This window comes from Gobio gobio (assembly GCF_949357685.1).
Source record: "Gobio gobio genome assembly, chromosome: 25".
Classification (NCBI taxonomy): Eukaryota; Metazoa; Chordata; class Actinopteri; order Cypriniformes; family Gobionidae; genus Gobio; species Gobio gobio.
Genome location: NC_137121.1, coordinates 42,066,969 through 42,085,798, shown reverse-complemented (window position 1 = coordinate 42,085,798; position 18,830 = coordinate 42,066,969). Strand labels below are relative to the sequence as shown.

At 41.8% G+C, this 18,830-nt stretch overlaps 1 protein-coding gene across 2 annotated transcripts in view; it reads right to left on the bottom strand.

The window, feature by feature from the left end:
* The window catches only part of ano1b (anoctamin 1, calcium activated chloride channel b), a 59,429-nt gene extending 40,849 nt beyond the window's left edge, over positions 1-18,580 (bottom strand). Inside the window, exons 1-2 of one of the 2 annotated variants that reach the window (XM_079809165.1) lie at positions 18,471-18,580; positions 7,316-7,477 (exon numbers count right to left, since the gene is read on the bottom strand). In XM_079809165.1, the coding sequence (XP_079665291.1) occupies positions 7,316-7,420 (105 nt within the window). In that variant the 5' untranslated portion in view covers positions 7,421-7,477; positions 18,471-18,580. Of the gene's footprint in view, positions 1-2,256; positions 2,447-7,315; positions 7,478-18,470 lie in introns of those variants that run through there. The other variant, XM_079809166.1, reaches the window with a different exon arrangement.
* Positions 18,581-18,830: the final 250 nt, after the last annotated feature.

Below are 18,830 nucleotides of genomic sequence, written 5' to 3'. Positions count from 1 at the left end.
GAGTTGAGCAAGTAAACTCAGATGAGGATGATCATTACCCGTCAGAAGTTCTGGACACACTTCATGGCATTTGTGTTTGTCATGAGCTCAAGGCTTCGGCTCAAATGCTCATCAGTAGCTGGCAGACAGACAGAAATTGTGGCTTATTATCATATTCTTTACAGAACTACAGGCACGTTTGCAGTGGATGTTGAATGAAAAGGACGAGTGAACGTTGAGTCAGCAGAAAGGGTTCAGGCGTCATCATTCTCAGACCTGCGTTATTTCACAAACTGGGAAATGATTGTTCAAGAAAACTTCATTTTGTCTGGAATGATTTGCTGATATTAACAGATGTAAATGGACTGACTCATGGGACAGGATCTCTATCTTTAAAGCAAACTGGAGGACATTGACCAGTGTGTGTGGAGCAAAGCACACGTGATCGTTTTAGTTTTTGACACGCTGCATATATACAGTGTGTGAGTGTTATTTAACCTCTCTAGTGTGTAAGAGATGAGTGTGTATTTACAAACACAAGCATTGATGAGAAGCCTGTGAAATCTTAGGAAATGAGTCCATTATGTGCAACTCAACCAGATGTTGTTAGGCACACAGTATATTATGTTAATGAAAATGCACACAATATCCAATAATACAAAAGCATTTGGTAAATGCCTTTATAAGGCACTCAGAACCACCAGTCAAAAGTTTGGAATATTTTTCTAAATGTTCATTTGTATTTAAAATATTTATTTATTTGATTAAAAAAATGACTGTAAAAACAATTTAAAATAACTGTTTTCTATGTGAAAATATTTTAAAATATATCTTATATATTTATGTTTTATTTTTGTGGAAAGTATGATACACTACCATTCAAAAGTTTGGAGTGTTATTGTTGAAAATTAATAATAAATAAATAATTATATATAATTGTATTCAACAATAACACATTCAATTGATCAAAAGTGACATGTTTTATGTAAATAAAAAATTTAAAATATGAATATGAAGCAGCAAAAACTGTTTTCAACATTGATCATTATTCATAATTGAGCACCAATAATTTCTGATGGATTATGTGAAAACACAGTTCTGAAATTGTAATATTTCACTATATTACTAATTTTTACAGTATTTTGACCAAATAAATACAGCCTTGATGAGCAGAAGAGACTTATTACAGAAACATTCTAATATATATACATATATTATTCCAAACTTTTGACTGGTACTGTAATAAATCCATGGCAGAAAATAAGGGCCAGCTTTATATATGCCTTCTTTGATCTGCCAAATCAATATATTATTAATCATGAAAGGTTTGACTGATGTATTTTACACAAAACAAAGAAATAAATGGTGTGCTAGATGCCTGCCTTTCTCTGTCCTCCTCCTCCTCCTCATCCTCCTCTTCTATCCAGTAAAATCATGAGTAATATTGCACAATGCAATGATGATCTATGAATAAACCGACTGGTGTTGACCAGCAACGTGAGGGTCATTCAGATTCATCTCTGTGTAGTTTAACATTACCTTTTGTGAAAGTCATAATTATTACTCCTATAGATTCGGTAATATTTCATAAACACAATAAGACCACACTGTTTTAGTGCTGGAGATGTTGTTTTGATCTTTGGGTCTGACAGCTCCCGTAAAGATGACATGCAGCCGCTGATACACTGTTAAAACATGTTCGACATGCGTTACCTTGAACTTGAGACTGTCAACTATGGGCTCTTATTACAGCTACGGGAACCACAATTAATAAATAATAATATGACAGTTATATATAATGTTGACAATACACATGTGAGGTAAGTACGCAGGTTTCTGTTTCACTGTTTAGACAGCTAGGTGCAGTGTGTTCCCTGTAAAATGCGCTCTGGACTCCAGCACAAACACACTATGCGACAGTAATCTTAGATAGAAAATATTTTGTGAAGTCCTAATTTATGAGGTCAGCTTTTTTTGTAGAGCGACTGCAACCGATCCAGCAACTGCTGACTGTGTCATGGGGTGTAAGATTTCCCCTGGCATCCGCCTTCATCTTATGAGAACATGCACTCATATTTTAAGAGCAAAAAGCATTAGTACATATAGATCTAGCACATGCTCATTTACTGTACCTATTGATCTGTATGTACTTCATGTACTTTTATCAAGTTGTCAATTAAGCTATCAATAGTCGTCATTAATCGCAGATATTGCATATGCACTATTAAATATGGGGTATAAACGTCCTGAATAATCATTGACACATGCCACACGCACCTGAAATTTGCCATGAAAGAGCACATCCCGTAAGAAGTGTGCTTGCTTGCAGGCTGTCTGAGGTTGAGAGAAGCCACTTTCATTCTCGGTTAAATCCATCTCCCGATCGCAGTAAGATACCTGCCTCCGACCTGTTCTCACACTCCCTTAATCGTCAACTCTGTTCTCTCTCTGTCTGTCTGTTCTTTCTGTCTTTAAGGTTGAAGCAAGCCGCAGGTCACCAACTGATCCCTGTTGTTACTTGAGAGGAGTGAGAGGAGCCAGGAGCTAATATTAGACTCAACTATAAAGCCATACATCAAAGCCTCAAAAGATGCCCTCACTCACACACATCAGCTCAGTCTGAGTAAAGGGGACTTCTGGAATTATGTCAACATAGATAGGTATGCAGTTTTTGCCTCTGGAAAATCTCTGTAATATGGAAACTTGTTTCCGCCACGGAATAAAAAAATAAAAAATGTAAATGCAACTTTTGCAATTCAGACTTTTTTCCTTGCAATTCAGACTTTATATCTGTCACGATCATGTCTTGTCTCGCCCACGCTCCCTTTCACTGAGGTTCATGCTATGAGCTGGTTCGGGCTGAATTATTGCAATGTGATGAGCTGGATTATGTCATGTTGTAAGACCTACAGTCTCCACTGGTCCCGTCCAGCTCCAAGTCTCCTCCATCACGGATGGTCCTGTCCAGCTCCAAGTCTCCTCCATCACGGATGGTCCTGTCCAGCTCCACTCTGGCTTTGCTTTGGACTACCGCATCTCTATCTCCAGCTCCACCTTGACCCTTGACCCCTCTGGCTCTTCCGGGCTCCTTCTTCCTCCCGGTTCTGACACTGGCCTCACACTGCCTCTGCCCCAGTCAGCCAAGCCCATGATCCTCCACCATTCACATCATCACCTCAGTCGGTCTCCTTCATTACGGCTGGTCCTGTCCAGCTCCAAGTCTCCTTCATCACGGATATTCATGTCCAGATCAAGTCTCCTTCATCACGGATATTCATGTCCAGATCAAGTCTCCTTCATCACGGATATTCATGTCCAGCTCCAAGTCTCCTTCATCACGGATATTCATGTCCAGATCAAGTCTCCTTCATCACGGATATTCATGTCCAGCTCCAAGTCTCCTTCATCACGGATATTCATGTCCAGATCAAGTCTCCTTCATCACGGATATTCATGTCCAGCTCCAAGTCTCCTTCATCACGGATATTCATGTCCAGCTCCAAGTCTCCTTCATCACGGATATTCATGTCCAGATCAAGTCTCCTTCATCACCGATGGTCCCGTCCAGCTCCAAGTCTCCTTCATTACAGCTGGTCCTGTCCAGCTCCAAGTCTCCTTCATTACAGCTGGTCCTGTCCAGCTCCAAGTCTCCTTCATCATGGATGGTCATGTCCAGATCAAGTCTCCTTCATCATGGATGGTCATGTCCAGATCAAGTCTCCTTCATCATGGATGGTCATGTCCAGATCAAGTCTCCTTCATCATGGATGGTCATGTCCAGCTCCAAGTCTCCTTCATCATGGATGGTCATGTCCAGCTCTAAGTCTCCTTCATCATGGATGGTCATGTCCAGCTCTAAGTCTCCTTCATCATGGATGGTCCTGTCCAGCTCCAAGTCTCCTTCATCATGGATGTTCCGTCCAGCTCCAAGTCTCCTTCATTGTGCTTGGTCCCTCCAAGTTCCAAGTGGATGGTCCCATCCAGCTCCAAGTCTCCTTCATTGCCGATGCTCATCGAGGACTTGCCTATCCAGCTCCAAGTTTCCTTCGTCATGGATAGTCCCATCCTGCTCCAAGTCTCTGTCATCACGGATGGTCCTATCCAACTCCAAGTCTCCTTCATCGTGGTCCCGTCCAGCTCCAATTCTCCCTCATTGTGGATGGTCCTGACCAGCTCCAAGTCTCCTTCATCACAAATGGTCCTGTCTAACTCCAAGTCTCCTCTATGGCAGATGGTCCTGTCCAGCTCCAAGTCTCCTTCATCATGGATGTTCCGTCCAGCTCCAAGTCTCCTTCATTGTGCTTGGTCCCTCCAAGTTCCAAGTGGATGGTCCCGTCCAGCTCCAAGTCTCCTTCATCACGGATGGTCATGTCCAGCTCTAAGTCTCCTTCATCATGGATGTTCCGTCCAGCTCCAAGTCTCCTTCATCACGGATGGTCATGTCCAGCTCTAAGTCTCCTTCATCATGGATGGTCATGTCCAGCTCTAAGTCTCCTTCATCACGGATGGTCATGTCCAGCTCTAAGTCTCCTTCATCACGGATGGTCATGTCCAGCTCTAAGTCTCCTTCATCACGGATGGTCATGTCCAGCTCTAAGTCTCCTTCATCACGGATGGTCATGTCCAGCTCTAAGTCTCCTTCATCACGGATGGTCATGTCCAGCTCTAAGTCTCCTTCATCACGGATGGTCATGTCCAGCTCTAAGTCTCCTTCATCATGGATGGTCCCGTCCAGCTCTAAGTCTCCTTCATCACGGATGGTCCCGTCCAGCTCTAAGTCTCCTTCATTACAGCTGGTCATGTCCAGCTCCTTCATCACGGATGGTCCAAATGGTTCTCCTTCATCGTGGATGTTCCTGTCCAGGTCCAAGTTTCCTTCATTGCCGATGGTCATCGTCTCCTTCATCAAGGAGTTGCCTGTCCTACTCCAAGTCTCCTTCATCATGGTCCCATCCAGCTCCAAGTCTCCTTCATCACGGATGTTCTTGTCCAGCTCCAAGTCTCCTTCATCGAGGAGTTGCCTGTCCAACTCCAAGTCTCCTTCATCATGGTCCCATCCAGCTCCAAGTCTCCTTTATGGCAGATGGTCCTGTTCTGCTCCAAGTCTCCTTCATCATGGATGTTCCCGTCTAACTCCAATTCTCCTTCATGGCAGATGGTCCTGTCCAGCTCCAAGGATCATTCATCATGGATGGTCCCGTCAAACTCCAAGTCTCCTTCATTACAGCTGGTCATGTCCAGCTCCAAGTCTCCTTCATCATGGATGGTCATGTCCAGATCAAGTCTCCTTCATCATGGATGGTCATGTCCAGCTCCAAGTCTCCTTCATCATGGATGGTCATGTCCAGCTCTAAGTCTCCTTCATTGTGCTTGGTCCCTCCAAGTTCCAAGTGGATGGTCCCATCCAGCTCCAAGTCTCCTTCATTGCCGATGCTCATCGAGGACTTGCCTATCCAGCTCCAAGTTTCCTTCGTCATGGATAGTCCCATCCTGCTCCAAGTCTCTGTCATCACGGATGGTCCTATCCAACTCCAAGTCTCCTTCATCGTGGTCCCGTCCAGCTCCAATTCTCCCTCATTGTGGATGGTCCTGACCAGCTCCAAGTCTCCTTCATCACAAATGGTCCTGTCTAACTCCAAGTCTCCTCTATGGCAGATGGTCCTGTCCAGCTCCAAGTCTCCTTCATCATGGATGTTCAGTCCAGCTCCAAGTCTCCTTCATTGTGCTTGGTCCCTCCAAGTTCCAAGTGGATGGTCCCGTCCAGCTCCAAGTCTCCTTCATCACGGATGGTCATGTCCAGCTCTAAGTCTCCTTCATCATGGATGGTCCCGTCCAGCTCTAAGTCTCCTTCATCACGGATGGTCATGTCCAGCTCTAAGTCTCCTTCATCACGGATGGTCATGTCCAGCTCTAAGTCTCCTTCATCATGGATGGTCCCGTCCAGCTCTAAGTCTCCTTCATCACGGATGGTCCCGTCCAGCTCTAAGTCTCCTTCATCATGGATGTTCCCGTCTAACTCCAATTCTCCTTCATGGCAGATGGTCCTGTCCAGCTCCAAGGATGGTCATGTCCAGCTCCTTCATCACGGATGGTCCAAATGGTTCTCCTTCATCGTGGATGTTCCTGTCCAGGTCCAAGTTTCCTTCATTGCCGATGGTCATCGTCTCCTTCATCAAGGAGTTGCCTGTCCTACTCCAAGTCTCCTTCATCATGGTCCCATCCAGCTCCAAGTCTCCTTCATCACGGATGTTCTTGTCCAGCTCCAAGTCTCCTTCATCGAGGAGTTGCCTGTCCAACTCCAAGTCTCCTTCATCATGGTCCCATCCACCTCCAAGTCTCCTTTATGGCAGATGGTCCTGTTCTGCTCCAAGTCTCCTTCATCATGGATGTTCCCGTCTAACTCCAATTCTCCTTCATGGCAGATGGTCCTGTCCAGCTCCAAGGATCATTCATCATGGATGGTCCCGTCAAACTCCAAGTCTCCTTTATGGCAGATGGTCCCGTCCAATTCCAAGTCTCCTTCATCATGGATGGTCCCGTCCAGCTCCACTCTGGCTATGCTTCGGGCCACTACATTTCCAGCTCCACCTTGACCATTTACCCCTCTGGCTCTTCTGGGCTCCTTCTTCCTCCCAGTTCTGACACTGGCCTCACACTGCCTCTGCCCCAGTCAGCCAAGCCCATGATCCTCCACCATTCACATCATCACCTCAGTCGGTCGGACTCCTGGCTCCATCCTGGCTTATCCCTCCATCATCTCAACTGTAGTGTTTCCCTCTATCATCTCCTGGATCATATAAGTCTTCATCTGCATCGCATCCACCTCTGGAACCCCCCTCCTGCACCTGCTGGACATTTGCGGCACGAGGATGCGCTTTCAGGGGGGTAATGTCATGATCATGTCTTGTTTAGATTCATTGTCATGTTCTGTCTTGCCTTAGTTCTTGTTCATTGTTTGCTACTATGGTTTCTGATTAGTGCACACCTGTTCCCTATTTCATTAATGATCACTCCCTGTGTATTTTAGCCTTCTGTTTCTTCAGTCCAATGTTCTGCTTCATCAATGTAACGTTAATGTTTATGTGTGTAGTGTTTTATGGTCTTGGTGTTTAATTAAAAGTATCTTTATCTTTCGTTCTGCATTCTGTTTTTGGAGTAATACCAGACACACCCCATGACAATATCTTGCAATTCTTACAACTTTTTCTTGCAATGCTGATGTTAAATCTCACAATTCTTAATTTTTTTTATTGCAATTGCGAGTTGTAAACAGACTTTATATAAAACTTGTATAAAATATGCACATGAATTTGAACAGACTTAAAAACAAACTTACTATAGAATCTGGAAGATCGTAGCAAATATCTTCTATGGCTTTGATACTGACGATGTTCATTTGCTTGACTTTGATCGTTACTGAAGGAAACTGCTCATTGTTCATGATGGCTGTTTGTGTTTCCAGCACTGAACTCCAATGGATTGTGGATCAGAGTTTAGCCTGTAGACAAAAAACAACATGAAATACAGGTAAACATCACAACTACAATTACCAATTCCATCTGAGGATAATACATGTGTTAAAAAGATAAATAACAGAACAGAACAGCCAGTTGTCTTTATTGTCTAATACACTCTGTAAAATAAAGCTTCAAAATGGGCGTTTTCTCTGTAATGCCATTGGTTCCTCAAAGAATCTTTCAGTGATCAGTTCTTAGTGTGCAGAACATTTACATAATACAATAACCTTTTTACACTATAAAGTAGCTATTCTGCAATGGAAAGTTTCCATGGATGTTAAAGGTTCTTCCATGGAACCATTGATGGCAACAAACTTTAATGTTTTGTGCACACAAGCAAGAAAGAATGAAAATGAGAGTTGTTCTCAGGTTGAGGTGATCGGCTTTCAACATTACCCAACACAATACACTAAACACCAGGAGATGACTAGAAACCAAGGAACTAAAGGATAATAAGCCACGTATAATGAAACTTATTTATCATAATCTGAGATATGGGATGTTTTGTGGTTGGTTGGACATTATATATATGGAAAATGCCCAATGCAAAACAAAACCTAGTATTAATGGAGTCAAAAATATCAGGAAAATACCTTCCTTGGAAGCACTCGTAAAGGTACACCTCTTAAAGGTCTTTGTGTAGAAACTAAATATTGATGTCCGGTTTTTGAACTAATCGTTCTTAAAAATGCATAAAATAACTCAATGGAGCAAATAAACTGAATGAACAATCCATTTGTTGGATTCATATCTAGTTCTTTACATGCAATCACATCATCACCGCATGGCACAAGCTGATTGGTCAGATCTAGACCACCAAGACCAAAGAGGTCCTTTCAAAATGAAAACATTTCAAGTCCATTTAACATGAAGCAGTCATGAGCGAGAAACCTGATTCAGTGGTGTTAATGAATCGTTTAAATACAGTGAGCATCAATCATCAGTTTCTAACCCATCCGCTACAAAGTCGTGAGTCGTGGTTAGAAGTCGTGACTTACCGGCTCAAAAACCTGCCTGGAACGCAGCATCAATCACACAAACTCACACAATGCAGTTTAACACCAATCCTGAGCATTAGAGGAATATTCTGGGTTGGTGCATCCACTAAATAATGGGGCGTTCAAGTCTTCCCGGGATGTTCGTATTTACGACCTCATGTGTGTTCAAGTCACTTTCGTCGGAGTAAGATGACCAGTGTACTTTCTCTTAATTAATTACACAAAAATACAGCAAGGTTCTTAAAATCTACTACTATATGCTATTGCTGTAAATAGAAAAGCCTGACAGTATCACTAGTAAGTATTGTGGTATTGCGCATGTTTCTCACTGACACGCCCCAACACGTAAAGCTTCCCCCACTGGTGTTTACGACTTTATGGTGCCGTTCATGTGCGTTCAACTCGATCTTCACGACATGACTTGAACACACCACATGATTCAATCTGGAAATAAATCCTAATAATAATAATATCCTCATGTCCGTAATTTATAGTAATAAATCTAGCATGAATTCGGTCTGAAATGAAGCGGTAATGCCGCCTTCACATGCTATCCGAAATGTCCTAATTCCCACTTCAGAAGTCGTGATTACGAGCTTGTTGCATTCAAGAGCTTTGTTGTGGGAATGAACAGGAATCACGGAGGATCCCAGGTTTATTCTTGCCTATTTATCATTAAAACCAACATTATATGTAGTGTCCCATGCACTGACCAGCATATAAACATTCCAGATAGTCCGCTTTCTGTCGAGTGTCATTTCAGTCAAATGAGGCTATTTACGCTGTGTATCAAACACAGGGCTCGACATTAAGCCGGTTCACGTGCTTGTCCTTCGTAAATCTGTCATTCACTTGTCAGAGTAAAAAATTTGCTTGTCCGGAAATTTTTATTTTATTACTTTGTGTGTGTGTGTGTAATTTATTCTGAAGCAATATTCTCACCAGTGTTCAATCAGCTTTGACATATTTAAATCTGCATATTTGTGATATTTTTACCTTTTATAAAGGGCATTTTTTTCCATAATCTTGTTAAATATAGGCTATGGTTCAGCTTTAAATTTATATTCTTAAATTTGATCAATAAATTAAACTAGATTAAGACACTATAGGGCTGTTACCAATCAAATAAAATAATTTACACTGAAAAATTACAACCGCATTAAAAAATGTTATGAGATTGTTGTAAATATTTTTTGAATATACAAATAAGAAAAGAATGTTTAGACATGAAACTAAAGCACCAGTAGGTGGCGCAGGTTTTAATGAGCGAGTCATTGAGTCGATTCATTCAAACGGATGATTCATTCAAGAATTAGGCAGTCGTTTATGAACAGATCATTGAATCTTTGATTCAACTGATTCATTCAAACACTGAATCATTCAGTAACACACACTGTTGCTGTGAGAGGCGTTATGGTTCTGCTGTGATCTTTGTTTGGAACTATTTTCGCTGCTGAAATAGAACAAAAACAGTCCATATTGCATCTGAAGTGTAAGTGACTTGATGTTAATGAATTATTTATGGAATTGGCATATGAAATCAGTGTCAGTTTCAGTCGTGATGATATTCAGGAAAACTCTTGCTCGTGTGGTGTTGCTTAACTGTATCATATGTTATAAATATATAAAAAACTATTTTTTAAACACATTTTTACCGCTGTATATTAACCTAGTTTCTGTGTGTGAGCGGCGCTCGTTTATTTAGATTTCTCCTTGAGGCTGCGCAAGCGCCACTTACACTAATGAATGCAGAATCATTCTTACATTTTGGTGATTCCCTAGATATTTTTTTGTTTTTGATGTTATAATCAGACTACTTGTCCGGTCGGGCAAGTAAAATGATCTTTGACTTGCCCCTTTAATCGGACAAGTGTTAATGTCGAGCCCTGAAACATACAATACGCTTCAGATGATTACTCGAATATGTAAATATGCACTACATTAATGTCAAGACAAGATGATCTCGCTGTTTTGAGGAAAAAACTAATAAACCACACCTGCCACAGCAGTAGTTCTCACCGCCAGCATGTTTAAAGCTTACGACACGCCCATCTCGGGACTTTGGGTATCAAAATCATTTCTGAACTTCCCATTGGTAAACACGACATCAGAGGCAGCATTATTACTCCCCCACCTGTGTGACATCATTAACCAGTGTGACATCACTAACCAGTGTGACATCATTAACCAGCGTGACATCACTAACCAGTGTGACATCATTAACCAGTGTGACATCATTAGCCTGTGTGACATCACTAACCAGTGTGACATCACTAACCAGTGTGACATCACTAACCAGTGTGACATCATTAACCAGTGTGACATCACTAACCAGTGTGACATCACTAACCAGTGTGACATCATTAACCTGTGTGACATCATTAACCAGTGTGACATCACTAACCAGTGTGACATCACTAACCAGTGTGACATCATTAACCAGTGTGACATCATTAACCAGTGTGACATCATTAGCCAGTGTGACATCATTAACCAGTGTGACATCACTAACCAGTGTGACATCTTTAACCAGCGTGACATCATTAACCAGTGTGACATCATTAACCAGCGTGACATCATTAACCAGCGTGACATCATTAACCAGTGTGACATCATTAACCAGTGTGACATCATTAACCAGCGTGACATCATTAACCAGTGTGACATCATTAACCAGTGTGACATCATTAACCAGTGTGACATCATTAACCAGCGTGACATCATTAACCAGCGTGACATCATTAACCAGTGTGACATCATTAACCAGTGTGACATCATTAGCCAGTGTGACATCATTAACCAGCGTGACATCATTAGCCAGTGTGACATCATTAACCAGTGTGACATCATTAACCAGCGTGACATCATTAGCCAGTGTGACATCATTAACCAGTGTGACATCATTAACCAGCGTGACATCATTAGCCAGTGTGACATCATTAGCCAGTGTGACATCATTAACCAGTGTGACATCATTAACCAGCGTGACATCATTAACCAGTGTGACATCATTAACCAGTGTGACATCATTAACCAGTGTGACATCATTAGCCAGTGTGACATCATTAACCAGTGTGACATCATTAACCAGCGTGACATCATTAGCCAGTGTGACATCATTAACCAGTGTGACATCATTAACCAGCGTGACATCATTAGCCAGTGTGACATCATTAGCCAGTGTGACATCATTAACCAGTGTGACATCATTAGCCAGTGTGACATCATTAACCAGCGTGACATCATTAACCAGTGTGACATCATTAACCAGTGTGACATCATTAACCAGTGTGACATCATTAACCAGTGTGACATCATTAGCCAGTGTGACATCATTAACCAGTGTGACATCATTAGCCAGTGTGACATCATTAACCAGTGTGACATCATTAACCAGTGTGACATCATTAGCCAGTGTGACATCATTAACCAGTGTGACATCATTAACCAGTGTGACATCATTAGCCAGTGTGACATCATTAACCAGTGTGACATCATTAGCCAGTGTGACATCATTAACCAGTGTGACATCATTAGCCAGTGTGACATCATTAGCCAGTGTGACATCATTAACCAGTGTGACATCATTAACCAGTGTGACATCATTAACCAGCGTGACATCATTAGCCAGTGTGACATCATTAACCAGTGTGACATCATTAACCAGCGTGACATCATTAGCCAGTGTGACATCATTAGCCAGTGTGACATCATTAACCAGTGTGACATCATTAGCCAGTGTGACATCATTAACCAGCGTGACATCATTAACCAGTGTGACATCATTAACCAGTGTGACATCATTAACCAGTGTGACATCATTAACCAGTGTGACATCATTAGCCAGTGTGACATCATTAACCAGTGTGACATCATTAGCCAGTGTGACATCATTAACCAGTGTGACATCATTAACCAGTGTGACATCATTAGCCAGTGTGACATCATTAACCAGTGTGACATCATTAACCAGTGTGACATCATTAGCCAGTGTGACATCATTAACCAGTGTGACATCATTAGCCAGTGTGACATCATTAACCAGTGTGACATCATTAGCCAGTGTGACATCATTAGCCAGTGTGACATCATTAACCTGTGTGACAAATTTGTGACAATAGACCTTTTGACATTTCCGTGTTTCTCTGAGCAGAAGTCGTCATAGTTGGGTTAAATATTACAGCTGTGAATGAGAGAATACATTAAATAATGTTTTGTGTGCCCATTTGCTCACATAGCAAAAGAAAAACGCCACAGAAGTGATTTCACAACTTTCAAAAAGAGGGAAAAAATAGAGTGAGAGATTGATAACGGCAGTGAAAAGAGAGAAAGAAGTTATTTTTACTATGAGGGCCGATTCTAGGATGTTCATTATTGGCTCAGCCTCAGTGAGGGTAAAATAATGGTAAGACTTTAGTTTAAGGTCCAATTCTCACTATTAACTAGTAGCTTATTAGTATGCATATTAGGATATTGGCTGTTTATTATTACTTATAAAGCAAATATAAATGCCTTATTCTGCATGACCATACTGTACATCCCATAATCATACATTGTAGGCAGGTTTATAATCTCTGAGATCCCACATGTGAGGTAGTTAGGGGGTTTGGGGGCTTGATCCCGAGAAAATGTTGATTTCCATGATCTACACATGTGCATTTTAAGATATTCTGAACACCAAAATATTATATAACAATAGCTTGAACACCATATCAGTGGCAGATATGACTGATAACGTTTCTCCATTTTCATCAGTGAAGACCGTAAACACATGTTTAACTGATATTTATATGTTTTATAAATCATTTTCATAGACATGTTAATTTACTGAAGGCTACCAGGAAAGCTAGGTAACTAAATGTAATAAATTAATTCACAATATGCACACATTCATTACTAATCTTAGGCCTAATCTGAAGAAAACGGCTTTGTTAGTATTTCTTGTTTGTTAATTCTATTATAAATCACATTACATAGGCCTATTTGAATTAAAAATGGCGAAATTAGACACAAGTTTATTATTTTGGCTGAACATTTTTGTCATTAGTTTGACGTACAGAAGCAGCTCAGATATGAAGCGTTTACTTTAGTCAAATCTCACACTTGACGTCGAGTCGCTGCTGAAATTCGCGCTCAGCCTCAGCAGCTTCTGTGAACATAAAGCCCGCCTACTCTGATCTGATTGGTTTCCTCAAATATGTTGACATTGACGAGCGGTGACAGACCAATGAGAGCTCAGATCAGCACACACACACACACCTCTGCTTCTGACTCTGCTCGACGCCGCTGCGGATTAAACAGCGGGATGAAGCCGAAGCCGAAGCCAGTTTCATATGAAGGTTAACCCTCTGCGGCTCTTCGGTCATTTCTGACCCCAATTTTTTTAGTTTTTTTATGTTAAAAATCGTAGCTTCATCGGAATGGTCCGAAACTTGGTGACTTTATTGGTACTTGGAATATGAACACACAAAGGATTTGAAAAGTCTAAGTGGTCGTAAAAAAATAGTCACACTCAGGGTCTTCGGGTCAAAAATGACCCCCATAGGAAATGAATGGGAAATTAGTTTTTTTGTGCGTACAATCTACAAATCAGCCAGGATGCAGAAAAAAGGACTCAACAGTGAAGATCTCTAAAACATCAAGAGTGCAAAACACAAAAAAAAAAAAACACACACACACACACACACACACACACAAACAAAAACAAAATTAGCTTTTGGAATGGCACGCGTTCATTTGTGTGTGCGTGTGTTTTTGTGTGTATAAGTGTGTGTGTGTGTGTGTGTGTAAGTGTGTGTGTGTGTGTGTGTGTGTGTGTTTTTTTGTCTGTTTTGCACTCTTGATGTTTCAGAGATCTTCACTGTTGAGTCTTTTTTCTGCATCCTGGCTGATTTGTAGATTGTACGCAGAAAAAAACTCATTCTCCATTCATTTCCTATGGGGGTCATTTTTGACCCGAAGGTCCTGAGTGTGACTATTTTGTTTTACGACCACTTAGACTTTTCAAATCCTGTCCCCAATTTTATTTGGGTGTTCATATACCAAGTACCAATAAAGTCACCAAGTTTTGGACCATTCCGATGAAGCTACGATTTATACATTTTTTTTATAAAACGCAAGATCCACTATAGTTGTATAAATGTGCTATTGTGTGATAGAAATGCTCAATGTGTCCACCGGATGGCACCATCTCATTAAAAACACTGCTTTCATGAGGCCTAGGCTTGACTCTAAAATGAAATACAGCTTTAATTAAAAAAAAAGTAAAAAATTATATATATATATAAATGTTTTATTATATTCAATGCGAAAAAATGGGTCATAATTATTGTATAAATATTAATTATTAATCATAAAATTATCTCAAAACACCAAAAAAAGAAAATAAAAAATATTATTGAACAAAATTATATTGCATTGATTTTACTCAAATCTTTTTTTATCTCAATCCCGAAGCCCCTGAGTGTGAGCCATAGATGAAGAGCCCCAGAGGGTGAAGCACATGTTTTAGAGGTGTAGCCCATCACTCCCATCACTTGAACTTTGAAGCAAAAGTAATAAAATACAAAGTATTAGTGTTATAAATGTACATATATTTAAAAAAAAATGAAAATACAAAAAACGCTGCAGGATCTACGATATCGATGACCGTTAAGCGCATCATCACAGTCGGTGAAAAGAGCCAGTTTGGGGAAAGTAGATTTCTGGACACACACACACACACACACACACACCTGACCAACCTCATGACCTCCACAACCCTTAACACACACATCTGCAGCTCTAGAGGACTCTATACACACACACATCTGCAGCTCTAGAGGACTCTATATACACACACATCTGCAGCTCTAGAGGACTCTATACACACACATCTGCAGCTCTAGAGGACTCTATACACACACATCTGCAGCTCTAGAGGACTCTATACACACACACATCTGCAGCTCTAGAGGACTCTATACACACACATCTGCAGCTCTAGAGGACTCTATACACACACATCTGCAGCTCTAGAGGACTCTATATACACACATCTGCAGCTCTAGAGGACTCTATACACACACACATCTGCAGCTCTAGAGGACTCTATATACACACACATCTGCAGCTCTAGAGGACTCTATACACACACACATCTGCAGCTCTAGAGGACTCTATACACACACATCTGCAGCTCTAGAGGACTCTATACACACACATCTGCAGCTCTAGAGGACTCTATACACACACACATCTGCAGCTCTAGAGGACTCTATACACACACATCTGCAGCTCTAGAGGACTCTATACACACACACATCTGCAGCTCTAGAGGACTCTATACACACACACATCTGCAGCTCTAGAGGACTCTATACACACACATCTGCAGCTCTAGAGGACTCTATACACACACACATCTGCAGCTCTAGAGGACTCTATACACACACACATCTGCAGCTCTAGAGGACTCTATATACACACACATCTGCAGCTCTAGAGGACTCTATACACACACACATCTGCAGCTCTAGAGGACTCTATACACACACACATCTGCAGCTCTAGAGGACTCTATACACACACATCTGCAGCTCTAGAGGACTCTATACACACACACATCTGCAGCTCTAGAGGACTCTATACACACACACATCTGCAGCTCTAGAGGACTCTATATACACACACATCTGCAGCTCTAGAGGACTCTATACACACACACATCTGCAGCTCTAGAGGACTCTATACACACACACATCTGCAGCTCTAGAGGACTCTATACACACACATCTGCAGCTCTAGAGGACTCTATACACACACATCTGCAGCTCTAGAGGACTCTACACACACATCTGCAGCTCTAGAGGACTCTATACACACACATCTGCAGCTCTAGAGGACTCTATACACACACACATCTGCAGCTCTAGAGGACTCTATACACACACATCTGCAGCTCTAGAGGACTCTATACACACACATCTGCAGCTCTAGAGGACTCTATACACACACACATCTGCAGCTCTAGAGGACTCTATACACACACACATCTGCAGCTCTAGAGGACTCTATACACACACATCTGCAGCTCTAGAGGACTCTATACACACACATCTGCAGCTCTAGAGGACTCTATACACACACACATCTGCAGCTCTAGAGGACTCTATACACACACACATCTGCAGCTCTAGAGGACTCTATACACACACACATCTGCAGCTCTAGAGGACTCTATACACACACATCTGCAGCTCTAGAGGACTCTATACACACACATCTGCAGCTCTAGAGGACTCTATACACACACATCTGCAGCTCTAGAGGACTCTATACACACACATCTGCAGCTCTAGAGGACTCTATACACACATCTGCAGCTCTAGAGGACTCTATACACACACATCTGCAGCTCTAGAGGACTCTATACACACACACATCTGCAGCTCTAGAGGACTCTATACACACACATCTGCAGCTCTAGAGGACTCTATATACACACACATCTGCAGCTCTAGAGGACTCTATACACACACATCTGCAGCTCTAGAGGACTCTATACACACACATCTGCAGCTCTAGAGGACTCTATACACACACATCTGCAGCTCTAGAGGACTCTATACACACACATCTGCAGCTCTAGAGGACTCTATACACACACATCTGCAGCTCTAGAGGACTCTATACACACACATCTGCAGCTCTAGAGGACTCTATACACACACACATCTGCAGCTCTAGAGGACTCTATACACACACATCTGCAGCTCTAGAGGACTCTATACACACACATCTGCAGCTCTAGAGGACTCTATACACACACACATCTGCAGCTCTAGAGGACTCTATACACACACATCTGAAGCTCTAGAGGACTCTATACACACACACATCTGCAGCTCTAGAGGACTCTATACACACACATCTGCAGCTCTAGAGGACTCTATACACACACACATCTGCAGCTCTAGAGGACTCTATACACACACATCTGCAGCTCTAGAGGACTCTATACACACACATCTGCAGCTCTAGAGGACTCTATACACACACATCTGCAGCTCTAGAGGACTCTATACACACACATCTGCAGCTCTAGAGGACTCTATACACACACATCTGCAGCTCTAGAGGACTCTATACACACCTGATGCTGGGCTTGAGGACTCTATACACACACATCTGCAGCTCTAGAGGACTCTATACACACACATCTGCAGCTCTAGAGGACTCTATACACACACATCTGCAGCTCTAGAGGACTCTATACACACACACATCTGCAGCTCTAGAGGACTCTACACACACATCTGCCGCTCTAGAGGACTCTATACACACACATCTGCAGCTCTAGAGGACTCTACACACACCTGATGCTGGGCTTGAGGAGAGTCATACAGCTGATCCTCCCTTACACACTTTCCCCGAGAGCATCATTATGGACATACTGTATATTCTACACACATATCATCGTGAATATAGCTTCACACCGGACTGGATATTAATGAGATGATAAACACTGATCCGCTGAACTATACTTTAATGTCTTTCTGTTTCAACATGACATGTATTTAGATATGATTTGTAATGACAGATGTTATCATTTAAACCATTATAGCTTTAAATGTAAATCAGTTCAGTTCATCAGAACAAGATTATTAAAGCACAGTCATGACAGTCACTAATATAACACAGTTTGAGCAGATATAGTGTTCTAGCCAATCAGAGCCAGGGTCAGATGTGAAGACAGAGCTTAAAGAGCAGATATAATGTTCAGCCCATAATCTCCTATAGCAGTGATTCTGATTAACGTCATATTAATGCAATAACTCCTGTGAAATATCACATCGCCAATCTCAGAGACAGAAGAGCAGAGTTTTGAAACTAAACGCGTTCTGTGTGTAGCGATATAAAGATATACTAATAATGTCCTGCCTTCATATGTAATATCCTCATCATCATCATCATCATCATAATGAGCAGAGCTTACCTGATGAGCTGAGTCCAGAACACGCGTCCTGTTCAGCCCGAGGATGCATCATATCCACAACTACATATCCAGAGTTTTAAATCGCACACCTATGATTACAGAACTTACAGAACTTACAGAAAGTTATTATAGTTGTCAGAGTTGTTGTAGTTGTTATAGTTGTTGTAGTTGTTGGTCTGAGCGAGGTTTGTCGTGTGTGTGTGTCAGATCTGATTCAGTGCCTCAGACTCACAGCTGGAGCTGCAGGTGACGCGGGTCCGCGCGAGGACACATCACTGGAGCGCGCGCTCTAAACTACGCGTTCTTAAGAGCGCGCGCGGGCGACAGCCTCCCTCCAGAGCGCGCGCCTCTCTTCACGCC